The 17,382-nt window shown below is 35.5% G+C and overlaps 1 protein-coding gene across 42 annotated transcripts in view; it reads right to left on the bottom strand.

Annotated features, from left to right (window-relative positions):
* The window catches only part of osa (trithorax group protein osa), a 106,620-nt gene that overhangs the window by 38,562 nt on the left and 50,676 nt on the right, over nucleotides 1-17,382 (bottom strand). For 15 of the 42 annotated variants that reach the window (XM_067106740.1, XM_067106715.1, XM_067106719.1 and 12 more), the window contains exons 2-9: nucleotides 16,195-16,408; nucleotides 13,720-14,628; nucleotides 13,084-13,310; nucleotides 7,721-7,774; nucleotides 5,581-5,769; nucleotides 4,738-4,954; nucleotides 4,361-4,543; nucleotides 665-894 (exon numbers count right to left, since the gene is read on the bottom strand). In XM_067106740.1, coding sequence (XP_066962841.1) covers nucleotides 665-894; nucleotides 4,361-4,543; nucleotides 4,738-4,954; nucleotides 5,581-5,769; nucleotides 7,721-7,774; nucleotides 13,084-13,310; nucleotides 13,720-14,628; nucleotides 16,195-16,279 — 2,094 coding nt within the window. In that variant the 5' untranslated portion in view covers nucleotides 16,280-16,408. Of the gene's footprint in view, nucleotides 1-664; nucleotides 895-3,120; nucleotides 3,220-4,360; nucleotides 4,544-4,737; nucleotides 4,955-5,580; nucleotides 5,770-7,720; nucleotides 7,775-13,083; nucleotides 13,311-13,719; nucleotides 14,629-16,194; nucleotides 16,409-17,382 lie in introns of all 42 variants that reach the window. The other 27 variants (XM_067106708.1, XM_067106710.1, XM_067106711.1 and 24 more) reach the window with 5 other exon arrangements.

Genomic DNA, 17,382 nt, shown 5'->3' with positions numbered 1-17,382 from the left:
TACATCAACTAGAGCCTTTTGATAAACACCCAAATTACCCAAAGAAAGTGTGAATGCAGTTTATGTACTCAACATAACTATGAGTCAGTCTCAAGTAATTAATACAAGGTACAGTACCTAAAATAATAATGTTATTCATACATGTAAAGGGGAGGGACAGGCTTCAAAAGATGATTAAAGCAAGCATCTATGGGTAAAAATATACAAGTTCTTCCAAATTCTCTAGGTATAATGTGGGACACTTGAGAGAGAGAGAGAGAGAGAGAGAGAGAGAGAGAGAGAGAGAGAGAGAGAGAGAGAGAGAGATGATGATTTTAAGTATTCCACCTATAGATTAGAGAGAGAGAGAGAGAGAGAGAGAGAGAGAGACTGAATGATTTTAGTATTCCACCTATAGATTGAAGAGAGAGAGAGAGAGAGAGAGAGAGAGAGAGAGAGAGAGAGAGAGAGAGAGAGAGAGAGAGAGAGAGAGAGAGAGAGAGAGAGAGACTGAATGATTTTAAGTATTCCACCTATAGATTAAAAACATTACAGAATAAAATTTGTTAATGTATGTCTATACTGAATTTTCTGTAGGAAAACAAAAATAAAGAGAACAGTAATAATAATGAGGAGTTCAAGCTAAAGGTTAGTGAGTAGAGAGCAAAAAAGGTATAGTCCATACCGGGTACTGGTCTGGCTGAAACCCTTGCTGCCCTGGTGCAAATCCCGGTCGTTGGTAGCTCCCTGGCTGCTGGTATCCTCCCTGGTAGCTCCCCTGATGATTTGGGGGTCCTGGTGGTTGATACGGCCGACCATCTGGGGGGTAGCCAGAGTTATGGTAACCCCCCTGGCCGTAGCCCCCTTGCATACCCTGGTAGCCGTGATACTGACCCCCCTGGTATCCCTGATAACCTGTTGGCAAATAATCGTGCTTCACAGATAGCTTTACCTAAAACTTATCCTACCTAAGAGACTTGGCGAGGACGACGCTAAATTCACTGGCCAAAATAAGAAGCAAATGAACTGAATGGTTTAAATGGAAGTTCTTTACACACATGCCTCAAGATGTTCAAATAAAGTTAAAAGGAAAAAGCTTGAAATGCCAAGCATATGCCAGAAAATGCAATATCAAAAAGTAACTAAGTCTGGAATGTTTCATTATATCTTTTCCTCGAGTCTTACATAAAAACTAAGTATAAAAATAAGAGAAATACAATATACAATTCACTCAGAAGAAATATTTATACTTATCATAAAAACTAAATAAAATCTCAAAGCAAAACAATATAAGTCATTCCATTTTCTAAATAAACATAAAGAACAAATAAAGAAATCATACTGCAACTGATAATTTCCCCTTTCAGTTTCAGTTCAAAACTGGTAATCTTCAAAAATCAAGAACAATGAAATTTCACACTTAGAATGTTCACAATTCTAGATAAAAAAAATAATGTTCAAATTCTTCTTTTTACTTAATTATGTTATTAACTTTCAATACTTCCATTAGATCCAAAATCCATTACACTATTGTTTTTAACAATGGCTAACACCCCACAATAATACCAGAGATCCTCTTGCCAAAGTGTAATTTCAGTTCCTCGTAATTTCAATAAAGAACCTAACTTTCAGCAAACTTTTAACTATGATGCAAACCTGTTACATGTACTTCTTTTCAATTATTGAAACTTCCCAAAAAACCTATTATATTTATTTGCTGTTGAATAGCCAACTCTAAAGATAGCCTTGAACCTGATCACTGATAAAATTTTAACTAAATGCACACTTATGACCTTCTTAGTTTATTCATTTTTAAATAGCCCTCTACAGGATGTCCCTAAGAAAAAGCTCTCCAGTTTCTGGTTTTAACAAAATGTAAATATTGTGTATATCTGATCATCAAGTACCAAAACTTAGGTAATTCTAATTTCATTCATTCAGAGCTCAGCCAACTTGGTGATGTTATATAGCACTACATTTTAAAAAAAATTCTAATACAACCATCTGATCATCACTGAGTCAACTACACTGGACCATAATAACCAAACCCTTTTATTGAAAACTAGCCCCTATATAAAGAACCCATGCCCACTTCATAATTTCATTGGCAGTTTTTCCATTCTCTCGACAATTTCCAAAATACCAATCATTTTGAAATGTCAAAGTTCCAAAAAAAAAAAGACCTCCAAGATTTTATATAAATGCACTCACTCAACACTCAAAAATTTAACATTACTAAGCATTACAGTAACCACTGACATGACCCTAATTACATATAATTATACGACTCAAAAACGATCAGCTCTGGTCAATTAAATCTCAATAATATTTAACTTCCCTAACAGATATACCTATTAACCAAAAATACTAAGTCAGATAAAAGGTGATTGTGCCCCCCCCCACAAAAAAAAACTAGGGACCTAAAAATATATGAAGTTCACAAAATATTACCTTAAAACATATGACTATTCATGACACTGGCATTGTCATATTTTGTTATTTATCCACCAAGAACAGATGCTCCTTGCTTCAACTTTCCTTCAAAATCATAAATGTCACCCAAAAAATTATCCTCCAACTTCTATCATTAAATAGTTGAACTTTCATTAAGCAATTTTTTCTTCCAGCAACACTTTCACCTGTTTCACCTTTCTCTAATCAAACAAAACAAGGGAATGATCATGCAACTGTGAAAACTGATAACTCATCTATAAATAAAATCTAAAAACAATTAAGGAAACTCAAAGAAGACTAAAGAGAACATGTAAAGAAACAATTTACTTTACTTTGTGCTAATCCAATATGGAGATTAAATGGACACCTCTGGTTGAGATAGAATATTTGAAATAGAAAATTTTTTAACGAAAAAACTTCAGTGTAAATTTGGAACAAATACTATCAAACTATTTTACAACTTTTTGAAAAAATAAAGTAAAATTGACTCATGATTCCCTAATTGAAAATACTTTACAATCTGAGATATTGCTTGTTCAGCAATCATCTAACAATACTGTAAAGTAAAGCACAAAGCAAGTGTCCAAATATCTCTTTGGTCGAGATCACAATCGCCAAATACAATTAGGATTGAAAGAAGCAAGGGGTTAGAAAAAGATAGAGCACACCCGACACTACGGCCCTTACCCTGAGTACGAGAATACGAGTTATGGTAAGTTCGTGAGTACTGACACTGATCATCAAATGGGTTAGACACGTTCACGTTTTCCCCGTTGCCTACTGGACCTGTGAGGCACAAGGTTACTAACCATCAGTATCGGGCTTGCCGGGGGAAAGAATTAAGCACAAAACTAACCACCTTTCAAGGAATTTGCAAAAAAAAAACAAAAGAACTTGCAATCTCTTTAAAAAAGCCTATTACATAAGATACAACTAAGGCATATTCTATGAGCAAACTTGGGCTGCCTACCTGACCTGGACCTGGTACAAGTTATGATCTTCAAACAGCAATCCAGGATCAGACAACATCCCAAAACAGCATTTTAAAATGAATGCGCTTATTCCAATTAGCACAATGCTTTCCCTCCCAACAATAGCACAAATTATACTCAAATTAAGAGTAGTAAGCCAAGAAGAGTCCCCCTATAATACTGTAACTGCAGCCACAAAATCATTTCAAGCCTCACAAGAACTAGTTGCTCTTGTCAAAATAAAAATTTTCAGCTCAAGCAAAAAAAAAGAGGGGGGTTGGGGGCACTCTTTCTGATGACTAATGAAGAGCCAATTCTTCAGTGCCTTACTACTAATATTCATTCAGCTAATTAGGTGTTGGATAGTTACATAATACCAACAACTAACACTTCATAAAGCTGGAGCACTAACCAACAGGGAAAACAGACACGCTAACTAAAAATAAATGGGATATCCAAAAGCTGAAGGATATAACAAGCAAAAGCAAACCTCTAGCCCATAACCTAAAGAAAAACCATGACCTTTGTAAATAACTGGCAAGGATGGAAAGACTTATCCTGTTTTAAGTTAAGTACCTTATTAAATTGTACCTATCTGTCACAGGTTGCCTATATTAAGTGAAGTCAAGATTATAAACAAGCAATCAAGCATTTTTCCCCCTCCCAATAAAACCATGGCTATGTGTGAAGTACCTTACGCGGCTACCTTGTGTACTCCCAGACCCAAAGACATCATAAATTTTTAATCTTAACAAACTTAAAAAAATAAAAGGGTAACATTTAAGGAACAAGGATTTACTTAGAACATTTAACAAGGTTTAGCAAGTTATCAGAATTTCCCCCTTAAATAATGCACATAAGCCTCATTTTAATGAAATTTTCAGTTGAATTTTCAAAAGGGGAAATACTGGTCTTAATTCAGTATACATCACATATGGAATACTCCACTAACATACCAGAAGTTGATTGTGTAGACGGGCGTTGTGGCATATGACTACCGAATTCTGATGATGGGGGATACTGAGGATAAGGTCCAGGTACCCCTGGACCACCAGGTACATGTGGCCCATTTGAGAATCCATCCATAGAACTACTGTTGGATCCAGCTGGTGGAAAGGAGTCCTGAGAATTTGATGACCCTGAAAGAATAGGTTGTTAAGCAGTTTTATAAAATTGTGAAAACTTAAGGTATAAAAATTTATTGAAAACTAGAAATGGTAGAATTCACTAACACCAGGATCACTGATCTCCTTAAGCGAAATAACCTATCATAAACTACACCTGCCCACCACTGAAGCAACTGACTGATTAAAAGAAGGGTAAGTCCACTTACCAGGTGAGGGTACAGATATGGTTTTCGTTGTTTTCTTTTTGGCTGCAGCTTCAATCTGATTTATAATAGGTAGAGGATCAATGCCTCCACGATCAAATTTACACTCATAAGCCAAGATGTGCTTCATGTAGTGCTTCCGTAATGTGTATGAGCCACTGGATGATGCCCCAATGCCCATAACTGCTGCCACATCTTTCCAGTGCTTGTTCTTCGTTACCTATTGAAAATATTAGGCACTGCTGTTAAACATGAAGTAAAAAAATAAGGAGGGGGCAAAAGAAATCACTACTGTATAGAAACACCCACAAAGAATGAACTTTTAAAACTGCAGATGCGAATATTTTGTTTAATACGGAATACACAAAAAAATTTCCTGTTACTTTCAGCTCACTGCATTTAAAAGGCCACTGACTTCTTTTCCCCTCACAATTTGCACTATATGTGCCATCCTTAAAATATTAGACGAATTAATATCAAAATTAAACTCATTATTTGAAAGCTATCCTATCAAATTGCAAGGCAATCAAGTAAACACACTTGTAAATACAAAAAAATAAATCTTAACAAATCTGACATTACCACTAAGGCTTGGAGACATAAAATGTAGGACTTTCCAATTCAGATAACCTCTAACACTGATGTTAAATACATATTTCCTTTACAGTAACCACATACAGGATGGCATTCCTTCCTTAACTAATCTACAATATAAACTATAAATTAGGTATGTGGAACTTATTTACTGAGCCACCCTTAAATCACATGGGCAGGAAAATATAAAATTATATAACTTCCAATAAAATCCTGATACTGTAGAGAAATGCATCTACCAAAACTGCTTACCTCAACAAATCCACCTCGTTCTCGAACATGAAGATAAAGCGCATACAAGTCAAGAGGGTTCTTTGATATGGTTGGACATGCAGTTATTGGTGTTTTATTATCATCCATAAATGACAATAATTTGTCCAGCCATGCCCTCCGCTCTGGGGAATCTGACATCTCATACAGTCTTGCTATGTTTTCCCCCGGCTGAAATACAGAGGCAAATAATAGGACTAAATCAAAATTTCCTTGCAAGTAAAGCAAGGCGAAAGAAAAAAATTACTAATATTTTTCCTTCTCAAACTCCTCAGAAAAGCAAACGAAAAATATTTCTTCATAATCTCTGTTGTGATGTTAACGGAAAGGCAAAAGCAAAACATTCAATATCTGTAACTCATAGCATTAAAACATGAATTAAACACTTATACTTTTACCAAACGCATGTATATTTAAATGTGAAAATCATCTGTTAACAAGAACTCGGATCATTAAATATTCTTTCTCTCTCGATTTAAATCTTCATTACAAGTCCTTAGGTTACAGTTTGACACTAACAGTGGCATTAATTCATTAAGTATGCATCCAAACTACACGAAAAGGAAAGGCTATCACAAAAATGTTTAGAGCAAACTTCTAGGAGTCTTCCCACAGCAGGGGAGGGGAACATTGCCATAATAATCTACCAGTCTAACTAAATATATTTCATTAATTCATAATCTAGGCTGAAGGGAAAGGCAAATTGGGAGGCTTTGAGAACACGACTGGAAAGAGACTGTTACAGAATGGTTTCAATTAAATTTCAGTGAACACTACTATAAATTTCTTGAAAACTACTGTGGTGAGTTACCATAATACAAATCTGAACATTCTGGTAAATGCATTCAATAATACCTGCATTCAGAAAAAGCTTCAATTTGCAATGTAAAAATTATTCTTAAAGAATATGGATGCATGTCACTAATAATGATGTGAAGGTAATGAAGATTAGTTAGTGAAAAATATCAAGCTTTCATTCCACAATAAAATGCTGTAATTTATACTGTTGTAATTTCTTTTCACCGTAACTTCATTCCCATCTTACAATACTTTATAAACTATAACATCTTAAAATGTTGAATACTGTTTTGATTATACCATACGACATAACATTCAAGTTAAAAACCATGTCCTAAGCATGTTTTGCTAAATTAAGAAGCCTCTGCATCAAACAAGACTATAATGGCTACAAGCTACGCAGGCTTAATCACAGGTGAACAAAAACTAGTGGTGCAGTTACAATTCCTTTTAGGAGTTCTTGGTATGTAAGAGCACTAGGTAGCTTTTGAAAATCTGTGATATCTAATTGTTGTGATAAAATTACAGTACTCATAATTACTTCAAGAGTTTTGCTATTAGCATACCATTTTCCCCCACCAAATGAAAAGTCTATTGTTAAATATCCCACTCTGAATTTCAATAAAACAAAACATTTTATCACCTCCGTCACAGCCTTATCTACAAAGCTACCAGTGATGCAAGAATATCCAGAAAGCAGCCAGCACCACAGAATAAATTCAGTGCTAAGCCAGCAGTTAATCTAACTACTACTGCTGCGATGAGCTCTAATTCAGCAACACTACTTCTAGTGCCATGCTTTCCATGCTGCCTACCAGGGCTTTTTGTTAAGCTTCATCAAGCAATTTAAGTTACTGCCAGGGACTAATCTGGCTTTGCTTCTGCCCCCACTAGTCTAAAAGGATATTTTTCAGAAGTTACCTTAGTACTTTTTTCTAAAATACAGTATACAAGGGGATGGTAGTGGTGGTGGTAGTGGTAGTAGTAGTGGTAGAGAGTATTTTAAGACATCCTCAAAGATGCTTTAAAACTTTGATGTCAGTGTTAGCAGAAATAAGTTTTCTTACCTCAAAGGCTATTAGGAAATAATTGTAGAAATCTACTTATAAAAGCATAATAGAAAAGATTTAGTTAGGCAGTAGACAGCACAGACTAGAGAGGGGCAGGATGACAAGCGTCAACCAAGCAGCTAGTCATGTCTGGTTAGGGGAGGAGGGAAAATATCTGCCAGGGAGTGGGGGGGTAATATAATAATAATCAGGCTGGCAACAGTTAGGTAGTAATTCAATAAAGAGTGGGTTGGGTGTAACACCTTGATATTAACCTTGGATGGTCTGTAGATGTCTGGGGGTGGGGGTGGTTGACTGTTAGCATACACCTGAAAAATGTCATCACGCATTGAGATTTACCATTGCAATTGCTGCATCCAGTCAGGTCCTTCAGCACATCAAAAGGTTAATAATATCCATAGTAATATTATAAAAACAATAATAAATAATGGGAGTAAGCTCTTTACTTGGAAGGGACGAGTGAGCCTCAAGTACTTCCTTCCTTGTAAAGTTTAAAAAAAAATTATTAAAATGACATCTGGTAGGCCTGAAGTTAAATCCAACAACTTGGTTAAATAACTTGTAGCAAAGGGGTCAATATTCCTTTCCACAATGCTATCTTCACTCGTTACTACTCATTTACAAGACTATTTTGAGCACACTACTGATTCTACCATGCCTGGAATTCCAAAAATCAACAAATAAATAACACTGAAAAATTTTATACTCATTATCATGATGGATACACTAACATAGGCCCATAGTCACTTCAAAAACAGGCAATCTTTGAACATATCTGATTTCTCGAACAGCACCAATTCATGTTAAAATTAAATCCTCACATCTCTATTAATAAAAAAAAACACCTTCTCTGACCCCTCTCAGAGGACATGTGACAGAAAAGAAAGCAGTCTATAGTTACTTCAGAAAACTAGATAAAAAGGTCAGCAACTCTAGCATAAAATATTTTTTACTTTCCTTAAAAATGGAAAAATGCTGTACTGCAGTAACTTTAAAAGGACAAATTTATAACCAAGAGGGGTAAGGAGGGCCAATTAAGTGCAAGACTGAGAACATATCTACTGGTGTGGATTACGATACATATGGCTGAAGAGGCTCAGTTGGGGACAGGATTGAAGAAAAGGGTTCACAAGGAATTTACATAGGAGTTATATATTTATACAACTGAATCCACTCATTCAATGGTTAACTTTAAAACATTGTTAGGGAGAGCTTAATGAATTCAATTAACTTCAAGAAGTACATTTAAAGATAAGAGTACACCATTCAAGTGACATGGGAAAAAAATATTTCAATGCTTTAAAGTAAACTTTAATTACTCGCTCAATTTAGGAAATTTATGCGCTTATGAATTCTTGAGACAGCAAGAATTCAATACCTTGACATTTTTCTTGAATGACTACCTCTTCATCCATCTAATGGCAAAATACATGACATACCAACAGTGATAATTAAAACAGCCTTTCAAATGATTCTGAGCAATTAACATTTCAATATTACTTAACACTATGCTGGTGCAATGGGCTCGTTCCAACAGCTAAAAATGAGTCTGGTGACTTGGCGTGTTATTCATGCATGAGCAGTGGTTTGTGAATGAGTGAATTCCTTCAACTTTAATAAGGTCATATTCCTTAAAAGTACAGAAGAGACAGGACACCTACAAAAATTTTATAATACATCAGGAACAGGACATAAAACCCTGTGCCAAAACACAACCCACTTTCACACTTTTAACAAAAACTTCTTAAAATACCAGTTTCTCCAGCATAATTAATGCACTGAAATTTCATCTTTAGTCATTTCAAAAATAATAAAATCACAGAAACTCAATACAAGTTTCACAAACACATCTCTATTAGTCAAAATTTAGTTTTTCATATTGATTAACCAGAATAGGACCTCAAGCTCACAATTATGCAACCTTTCTGAAGTGTTGCAACCTTCTGAAGTGTTTCAATAATTTTATGTATACAAAAAGGGAGAATTTGTAAAAATGTTTTATGGTACCTCCCATATTTTGTCAACAATGCAGCTTTATAAACTGATGATCCAATATTCATATAACTAAAAAAAAAACTTTCAACTATAAGGATCCAATATTGACATGAAAAGAACTTTCAACTGTTTGTCCCAAGTATACAGATTGCATTACGATGTTCACCATAAACTAATTTTCCTACTTTTGGTTTTACGTGTTATACTAGTGCCACTTGATTATAATGTACGATGGGCAATGAATTGTATTTACAGGGCAAACTGCTCATGAAACATGACTGACCTTATAAATTCCAGACCCCACCCAATTAACAAGACCCCTCATATACATTCTTAAAGTAGGGAACTATTTGCTTTCCTCAATTCTTACCACATCTTTTTTAATATACTTTGCTTTAAATATGATGCCCGTCAAATTCAAATTCTCAATACTTGAAAGACTGGACACACAGGAGAAGACTCCCAATAATGAGATTCCAACAGACACATCCAACAATATGACAAAAGCTTTCATAGTATGACCTTGCTGGATTTGGAGTATGTCACCCTACCCAAGAAAGAAAAATAAATTCCAGTCTAAAGAAAATCAGTCTCTTCATCAAGATTATCTGTTTATAGAAATACTCTATCCACGAGTGAAATGAAACTTAACATAAAGCCTTGACTAACACAGACATATACTCTCAGATTTTCCTTTTCCAATCTACAAAAAAAAAGTCCTCTTAGACTCAGATAATATACTAACCTTAAAACACTCAAATTCTGGATTCCTAACGTATCTGTAGTTACAAGTATACATCTGTTTTTTATCTATTTCTGCAACTATCAGATGTGAATCTGGTTAAAAGATTAGCAGCCTACTTAAATAATCTGACCTGGTCAGGCTAAAAAACCCACCTTTCTAAAAATTCAACAAATTTCAATTTAATTTAACTTTTCTAACTAACAACAACTGTTGTGTCATTATTACCAGGTAGTAGAAAACAGTAATGAAAATGCTACTACTTGCAGGACTGGACTCAAGCAGTTATTTTCCCCATATAATGTAATACAGCAAATGGATAAAAAATTAATAAAACCTTGCCAATTTCCTAAAATTCACCATAATACATCTTCCATACAGTAATACCTACATGAGAAGGGTACAAACATTATCTCAAATCCAACACTGAATAGATTCAAACTTCCTGTACTAAGCATCCCTTGAACAGCAGCTGTTAAAAACTTCTACATAGCTTCTGCTGCCTTTATTAATCTTAAATTAAATAAAAGTTGCTAACAAATCTGCTGTAAAAAAAAACACTGCTGAGAATAACTAATACTACAAGTATTTTACCAATGCAAATAGTAATTTACAAGAAAGAATGGGACCTTCAACAGTTCAATTATACAGCACACACAACAACATAAAAACATTTGGAAGGGTTCAAATTTATCATTTTAAGACATTCTTTTACGTACAAAACTTACCTATTTAAGTACCACAGATAATTAATGATGCGCATCAGACTATTACTTCAAGACATGACAAATATTGTGTTATAATTTTAGACCACAATAACCACCATAAGTGATGGCCGGTTGTTTGGCCAAAGTCCCCAGAAGAGTTGGCACTTTAGCATTTACTGCCCGAGCTAAGAAGCAAGCAAGCTTTGACCTTCCTTATCCATTTCAATTTCAGCACAAATGCTTTTAATTTCCCAGGCCTAAGTACTAACAAACCATGTACATCTGATAACTCAGTGACTTTAATAACATTTTTAATACCAAATTTGGAACACTATACAAAATAATTGAATGAAAATATTTGTACCATTCACGAAGATAGGAAGACTTGCAAAGTCAGTGATAAAAGCACACACATCTGCTAACAAATGTCAGAAATGCTCTGCAAACAACACCCATACTTAGTATTTGAATATTTTATAGTTTACCCATATTTTGAATAATTACTTAACATTCAAGCTGTAATTACTCTATTCCTAAGTAAGCTACTTGAAAATTAGCTAAAACAGTCAAAAGTTACACACCCTACATGTACATTACACTATAGAGCAAAATGTCTTCCTAGATCAATCTAAACCAATTCCATTACAGTATCAGTATTTATATCCAATTCAAGGTAAATTTCATTCATTCTACTACTAGTATGTAACAGTTACTAGAGAATCAAATGTTTTTCAAGATCCATCATAAACTGCTTTGGAATTTGTTAATATAGCCGATTACAATCAATACACTCAGGGACAGAGCTTTAACTTGACATAAACTAACAGAATTTGACCAAAACATAAGTTTTACTTAAATGTACTCTTACCATAAAACCCAAAAGATTACTAAATGATATTAAAAAGATCCTGAAAAATTTTGAACTAGAGAAAGTAATTACAGTAATCAATATGAAAAATTGAAAATGTTAACCTGTCTTATAATTTAAAACTCATGAAGATCTCAGTGCATTTCAAACTCAAAATATTAGTAATTCAAACGTACACTAAACATCTAGGGCCACATTTTATATTCCTGTCCATCTTCGGCATGTCACTTTAAGATACCCTAATTTTTGTGGAAAAACTTGACCCATAAACATATTCTGGATACGGGAGGAAAGATAACTTACAAAAGGTGGATAAATTTTGTACTGTCTTAACATCTTTCCACAGGATAAGATCTCAAATAAACAAGATTTCCCAGTAAACAGTAACTAATTCTTAAAAGGTTCACTTTTGGAATAAACAAATTCAGCTTTACTTCCCTTACAGTATAACAATGATAAATAAAATACTTTTAACATTCCATGATTATTTCAGCCCATCTCAAATACTGTCATGAATGTAATCACAAATCCTATCTCAAATTTTTGTAATGAATACAATTATAAAAACTACCCAGTACAGCACAGCTTTCACTCAAACCAGACTATTTTAGAAAACCCATAAATGTTCTGCCAATTCTTTTAAAATGTGTTTAGCTCTTACAAAACTAATAATAGTTTCCCATAACATACAAGATTCCACATGGGTTACTTGCAACCAAATGTAATAGTTTTAAAACTTGAAAAGTTTCCAACTTATTAATCAAATTTGAATTTTCTTTCAAGTCTACAGTGAACCTTACCTAACCAACAGACAAAAACATCAATGTGGCACCTGTGCCGCCTTCAGCCTTCTTAAATAACAAAACATGGAACGATGTAGAGAAAAAAATTAAGAAACTTATGAATGTCCTTATTCACTCACAACATAAAGAATTCACCCAAAATCTATTTACCTAATAACAAAATATTGAAGAAATCAATTTAGTGTCAAATCAAGGAGGACCTATTTATTGAAATGCAATGTACAACTTTCCATACGTATTCCAAGTACTAATTTAGGTAGTAATACCCCTAAGGAAAACTTTATTAGAACATGAATATCCAACCATTTAAGCAAGAACTGATGAAGAATGCTTCTTATTTACCCTGACCTGACTTTTAATGAGATGTCAAACTTAAATCATACTATGCTATATATACTTTATATAAAAACAAAACAAAAAATCTATTTACAAAACATATTTACTGTGCCTGATGGGCAACCTTCAATCAACCTCAAAGAACACCTCAAAATATTAGGCCTACCGTCTGAGTGCTTGGACTTCTTGGCCAGCCAGGGGAGTTCATATTTTCAAACTCATCTTGCTGGGATGTCATAGAAGCAGCACCTGGTGATGGAGCAGAGTTGATAGGGGTGGGTGGATGGGAAGGTGGATGTTGACCACTACCAGGCATACCCCCTGGCATCCCAGGACCCCCCAAAGGACCATCTTTATGAGGCTTAGGTGTGCCCGACCTATCTTCACCAGATGCTGAAAATTTCAATCCATTTAAAATGCAATCACAAAAAACCAGCAACTTCATATTGATAACAACCAAACCCTATGTTGAAGGAAAGATGAAAAAATTATATGATTTCCCCATCAAGATGTTATGATATACATACCACATCAGTTCTATTATAATTAATTTCAAATAATCAAACTGTCTTCAAAAAATACTTTTAGCAGCAATATACTCTGCTCACTGAACCACAAAACTTGATGTACAGTTAACTTTATTAATAATTCCTTTTCAAATGCAGTACCAAGTTGCTTAATTCTCATAAATAATTAGGCAAGCAATTCACTTTTAACTACAATAATAATATGAACACAATCTTCTGTCAAGTGCTTCCACAAATATAACAAACACAACCAAAGTGAACCATCATTCCCTTACCAGCTGAGGTGTTTGATACAGTGGATTGTTGTGAAGCTTCATCAACAACTGGGTTACCATCTGGTCCGATAGAAGGAGGGTTACTATTGTTGAGACTGGCATTACTCCCTGCATGATCACTAGTATCTAAAGGTGTGCTGGATGGGGTAAGGGGCTGTGGTGTTGAAGTTGGAGGTGGCATATTATTTTGGGGGCTCTCTCTGCTATTTGGCATCCCAGCCATTCCAGGACCATTTGGGTACATCTGAGGGCTCCCATAGCCCCCTATTTTGTGTTGAATGTGCTGCTTTAGGTAGTGTGGGGCATGTGGAGGGGTGTGGGCTCTTGGCCCACTGACATTACTAGCCCCAGGTTGACCAGCCTGACTTGGCATCTGTACAGAGCCTGACTTCCCTGGCATCCCTGGACCCGCTGGCATCATAGTGCTTGGCATTCCAGGACCTGGAGGACCCTGATTCATGCCCTGTCCTCCCCAACCTTGCGTCCCATAAGGAGCATACCCGTATGGTTGGTTAGGAGGAACATGGTTGTTGTGTGGGGGCCGTGGTGGGTACTGATGGGTGGCAGGCATGGAGGTGGGGGGACCTTGAGGCCCTTGAGGCCCCTGAGGTCCCTGTGGACCTCCAGGAGGAAAATTTTGTGGATAGGGCTGCATCATTGGTCCTTGGGGTCTTACTGGAGGATACTGATGGCCACCTTGGTACCCTCCCTGACCAAAAGGAGGACCAGGAGGGGCACCAGGTGGCATGTGGCCCATTTTGCTAGGGTAGCCATGAGGTCCTGGAGGTGGTCCAGTGGTCATGTGCGGTGGGGCACCAGGAGGGTAATTTGGTGCATGCATATTACTGTTGCGACCGTCACTCTGTCCGCTGCCGGGGTGAGGGGACATCACAACACTCCCCGGACCACCTGAAATAAAAAAAAAAATATATATTAGTTGTGAACTTACTAGATTGTACTTAAAAATTTTCTAATATTTCTACTTGCATCAAGCATTCCTTCACCTATAAGCTTGGTATGTATATGGTACATAATAAAATGTACATAATATATATCTACAACATTATATATATATATATATATATATATATATATATATATATATATATATATATATATATATATATATATATATATATATATATAAAAAAAATAGTCTTTAAGAGACTTCTACACATGAACAAGTAAAAATCTACAATATTAGTGGCAATTTGGACCAACTTAAAAACCTTAAGAACACGACTCGCACATAAATTTTAATATCAATAAATTTTAATATCAATAATATTAAAATTTTTAAATTAAGCAGACTACATCTGATGTAAAGTTTCTAACCTACTTTCAGCTTATGGACAGCAAATAAAGCCCCCAAAACTGAATTCCTATATGAGACACACTCTACATCAAGGGACTTCGTCATCAAATTACTGTATATAACAGCTTGTCGAGTAAATGCAGCAATTCCAACAAAATTTTTTGGTGTATTGAACATGGAAAAAAACAAAACTTAGCTTCAGAACCAGAAATATCCTTCAGCCCTCTGAACATACACAATGGCCATTCAAGGGTTAAACATGATTGTTTCCTGCCACACATTAATTCAATACGGTAAAAAACGAATAAAACTAGCAGTCTCCAAATCGTGACCATGTAAAACAAATAAAACTAGCAGTCTCCAAACCATGACCATGTAAATAAGAATAAAAATTAATCTGACCTTTCCCTTAGAAAATGTGTATATGCATATATATCACAGCTCTTTCACATTCACAATTGTTCCCCGAGACTTTTTCCTGCTGAGTGACCAGATTTGCTGAACTGAAGCACCAATATGCAGTAAATGTGCCTTGCTGTCAAACTTCTCAGTCCAGAGGTTCTTTATTCCTAACACCACTGGACTGTGGAACAGTCTCCCTGAGGATGATGTGCAACTGGAGCCTCAAAAGTTCAAGCAAGAACGCAATGCATTACCCCTTAAAACTATTCTCCTTGTATTTTATAATTTACTTATATTTTTATCTATTTATTTATTGACAATTATTTCTTTTCTAATAACGGATCTTTTCTTTCTGTATTTCCTATTACCTTCCATTAGGTCTTTCAACTGAACACCATATTCTCTGGATGCTTTTCATTTCAATCCAATGGCCCCTGTGGGTTTATTTCATATGGAAAGGGTTATCTTCTGAATAATAATATAACAATAATATTAACTAATAATAACAATTATATTAACTATTCTGAATAATAATAATAATAATATTAACTAAGTACAAACTACATACAGAACATGACTGTCAACTCAACAAACAATAAGAAATACAATCATCTCATAAATTCTCACAAGGTGAACATCTTTCTCAAATTATGATAGATATAATGGTCATTTAGAGAAAAATGGGATCATAAATAGTGAAGATGGTGAACAGTACCAGTATCAGAAGGCAGAGGTGATGGGTGTGATAAGTGACTCACCTACAGCAGGCGACATGTGTGGGGAGTGAGGTGGGTGAGGGGGGTTGGCTCCAGCAGTCAGAGGCGGTGCAGGCGACACCCTCATCCCCGCCGGCTGCAGCTGCTGTTGGTGATGCTGCTGCTGCTGCTGCTGCGGCTGCTGCTGCTGCTGCTGCTGCTGCTGAGGAGGGGTTGGCAATCTTCCACTACCCTCATGGCCCGTCCCCACCGCCTCCTGGAAGATAAAATGTTGGTAAACAAAACACAGATCATTACCATAGTCCTGACTATGAATTCACTTGATCTCATGCAAGTTGGTGGACCCTACAAGAGTGCCGCTCTTGTTTACCTAAAACACACAACTAAACCTATTCAGAGCCTCCTTGAGCCAGGGGAAACATTGCCAATCCATTATACAAACGAAAGGGGTGAATATTCCCAACCATGGCAAACTTGCTCTTCCAGTTTAATGCAAGGAGGGGGTTGAATGGGCCAATATTCCATTCATCTGGGCACAAGCTAAAAAAAGGCTTGGGGAAATATAACAATACAGGGGGTTTCCCCCCCTTTTTTTTATAATAGATTCCTTTGAGAATTGCTAATTTCTGCATACTACCCTCATTATGTTACTCTTAAATGTTTTTGGGCCCAACAAAGACAAATGCAATTATTCAAAATTCATCTTAAAATATAACCACGAGTAACGTATTTCTATTTTTAAAAACTAGGTGCATACTATAGTTTTTGTTTTTTTTTCAGAAATAAGTGGCCTAAGGTAGTGGCTGCCGAGGGAAAGCACCGTCAATCTTCGTTGAGGGATGTGATGGGAGCAAAGGGAAATTTACCAATACCAGTCATAATCATGACAAAGAAGCAAAATACTGAGTCTTGAAAACAAAAGCTTATAGATCTGCCACAGTGTGAAGCAAAATATTACAGTACTGTACTATATATGTTCTTAAAAACATTCAAAAACTCTTAAAATCGGTGCCATACCAAATGCAAATGCTTTAAAAAACTATCTCTATTTTGCAAGGAAATCAGATGGAAATTACTTTCAGCACAGAAAACTACCATAATCATCAAACTGACATTTATGTCACAGGGATGAACATGCCCAAAACCACCATGGCTAATATATCAATGTGCTACAGTTTTTCAAATTTTAAAGTACACATTGTTCAGATTATTGGTACCAAATCTAACAAG

This window comes from Macrobrachium rosenbergii, chromosome 7 (genome assembly GCF_040412425.1).
Source record: "Macrobrachium rosenbergii isolate ZJJX-2024 chromosome 7, ASM4041242v1, whole genome shotgun sequence".
Lineage (NCBI taxonomy): Eukaryota > Metazoa > Arthropoda > Malacostraca > Decapoda > Palaemonidae > Macrobrachium > Macrobrachium rosenbergii.
This window is presented reverse-complemented; position numbering and strand designations above follow the sequence as displayed.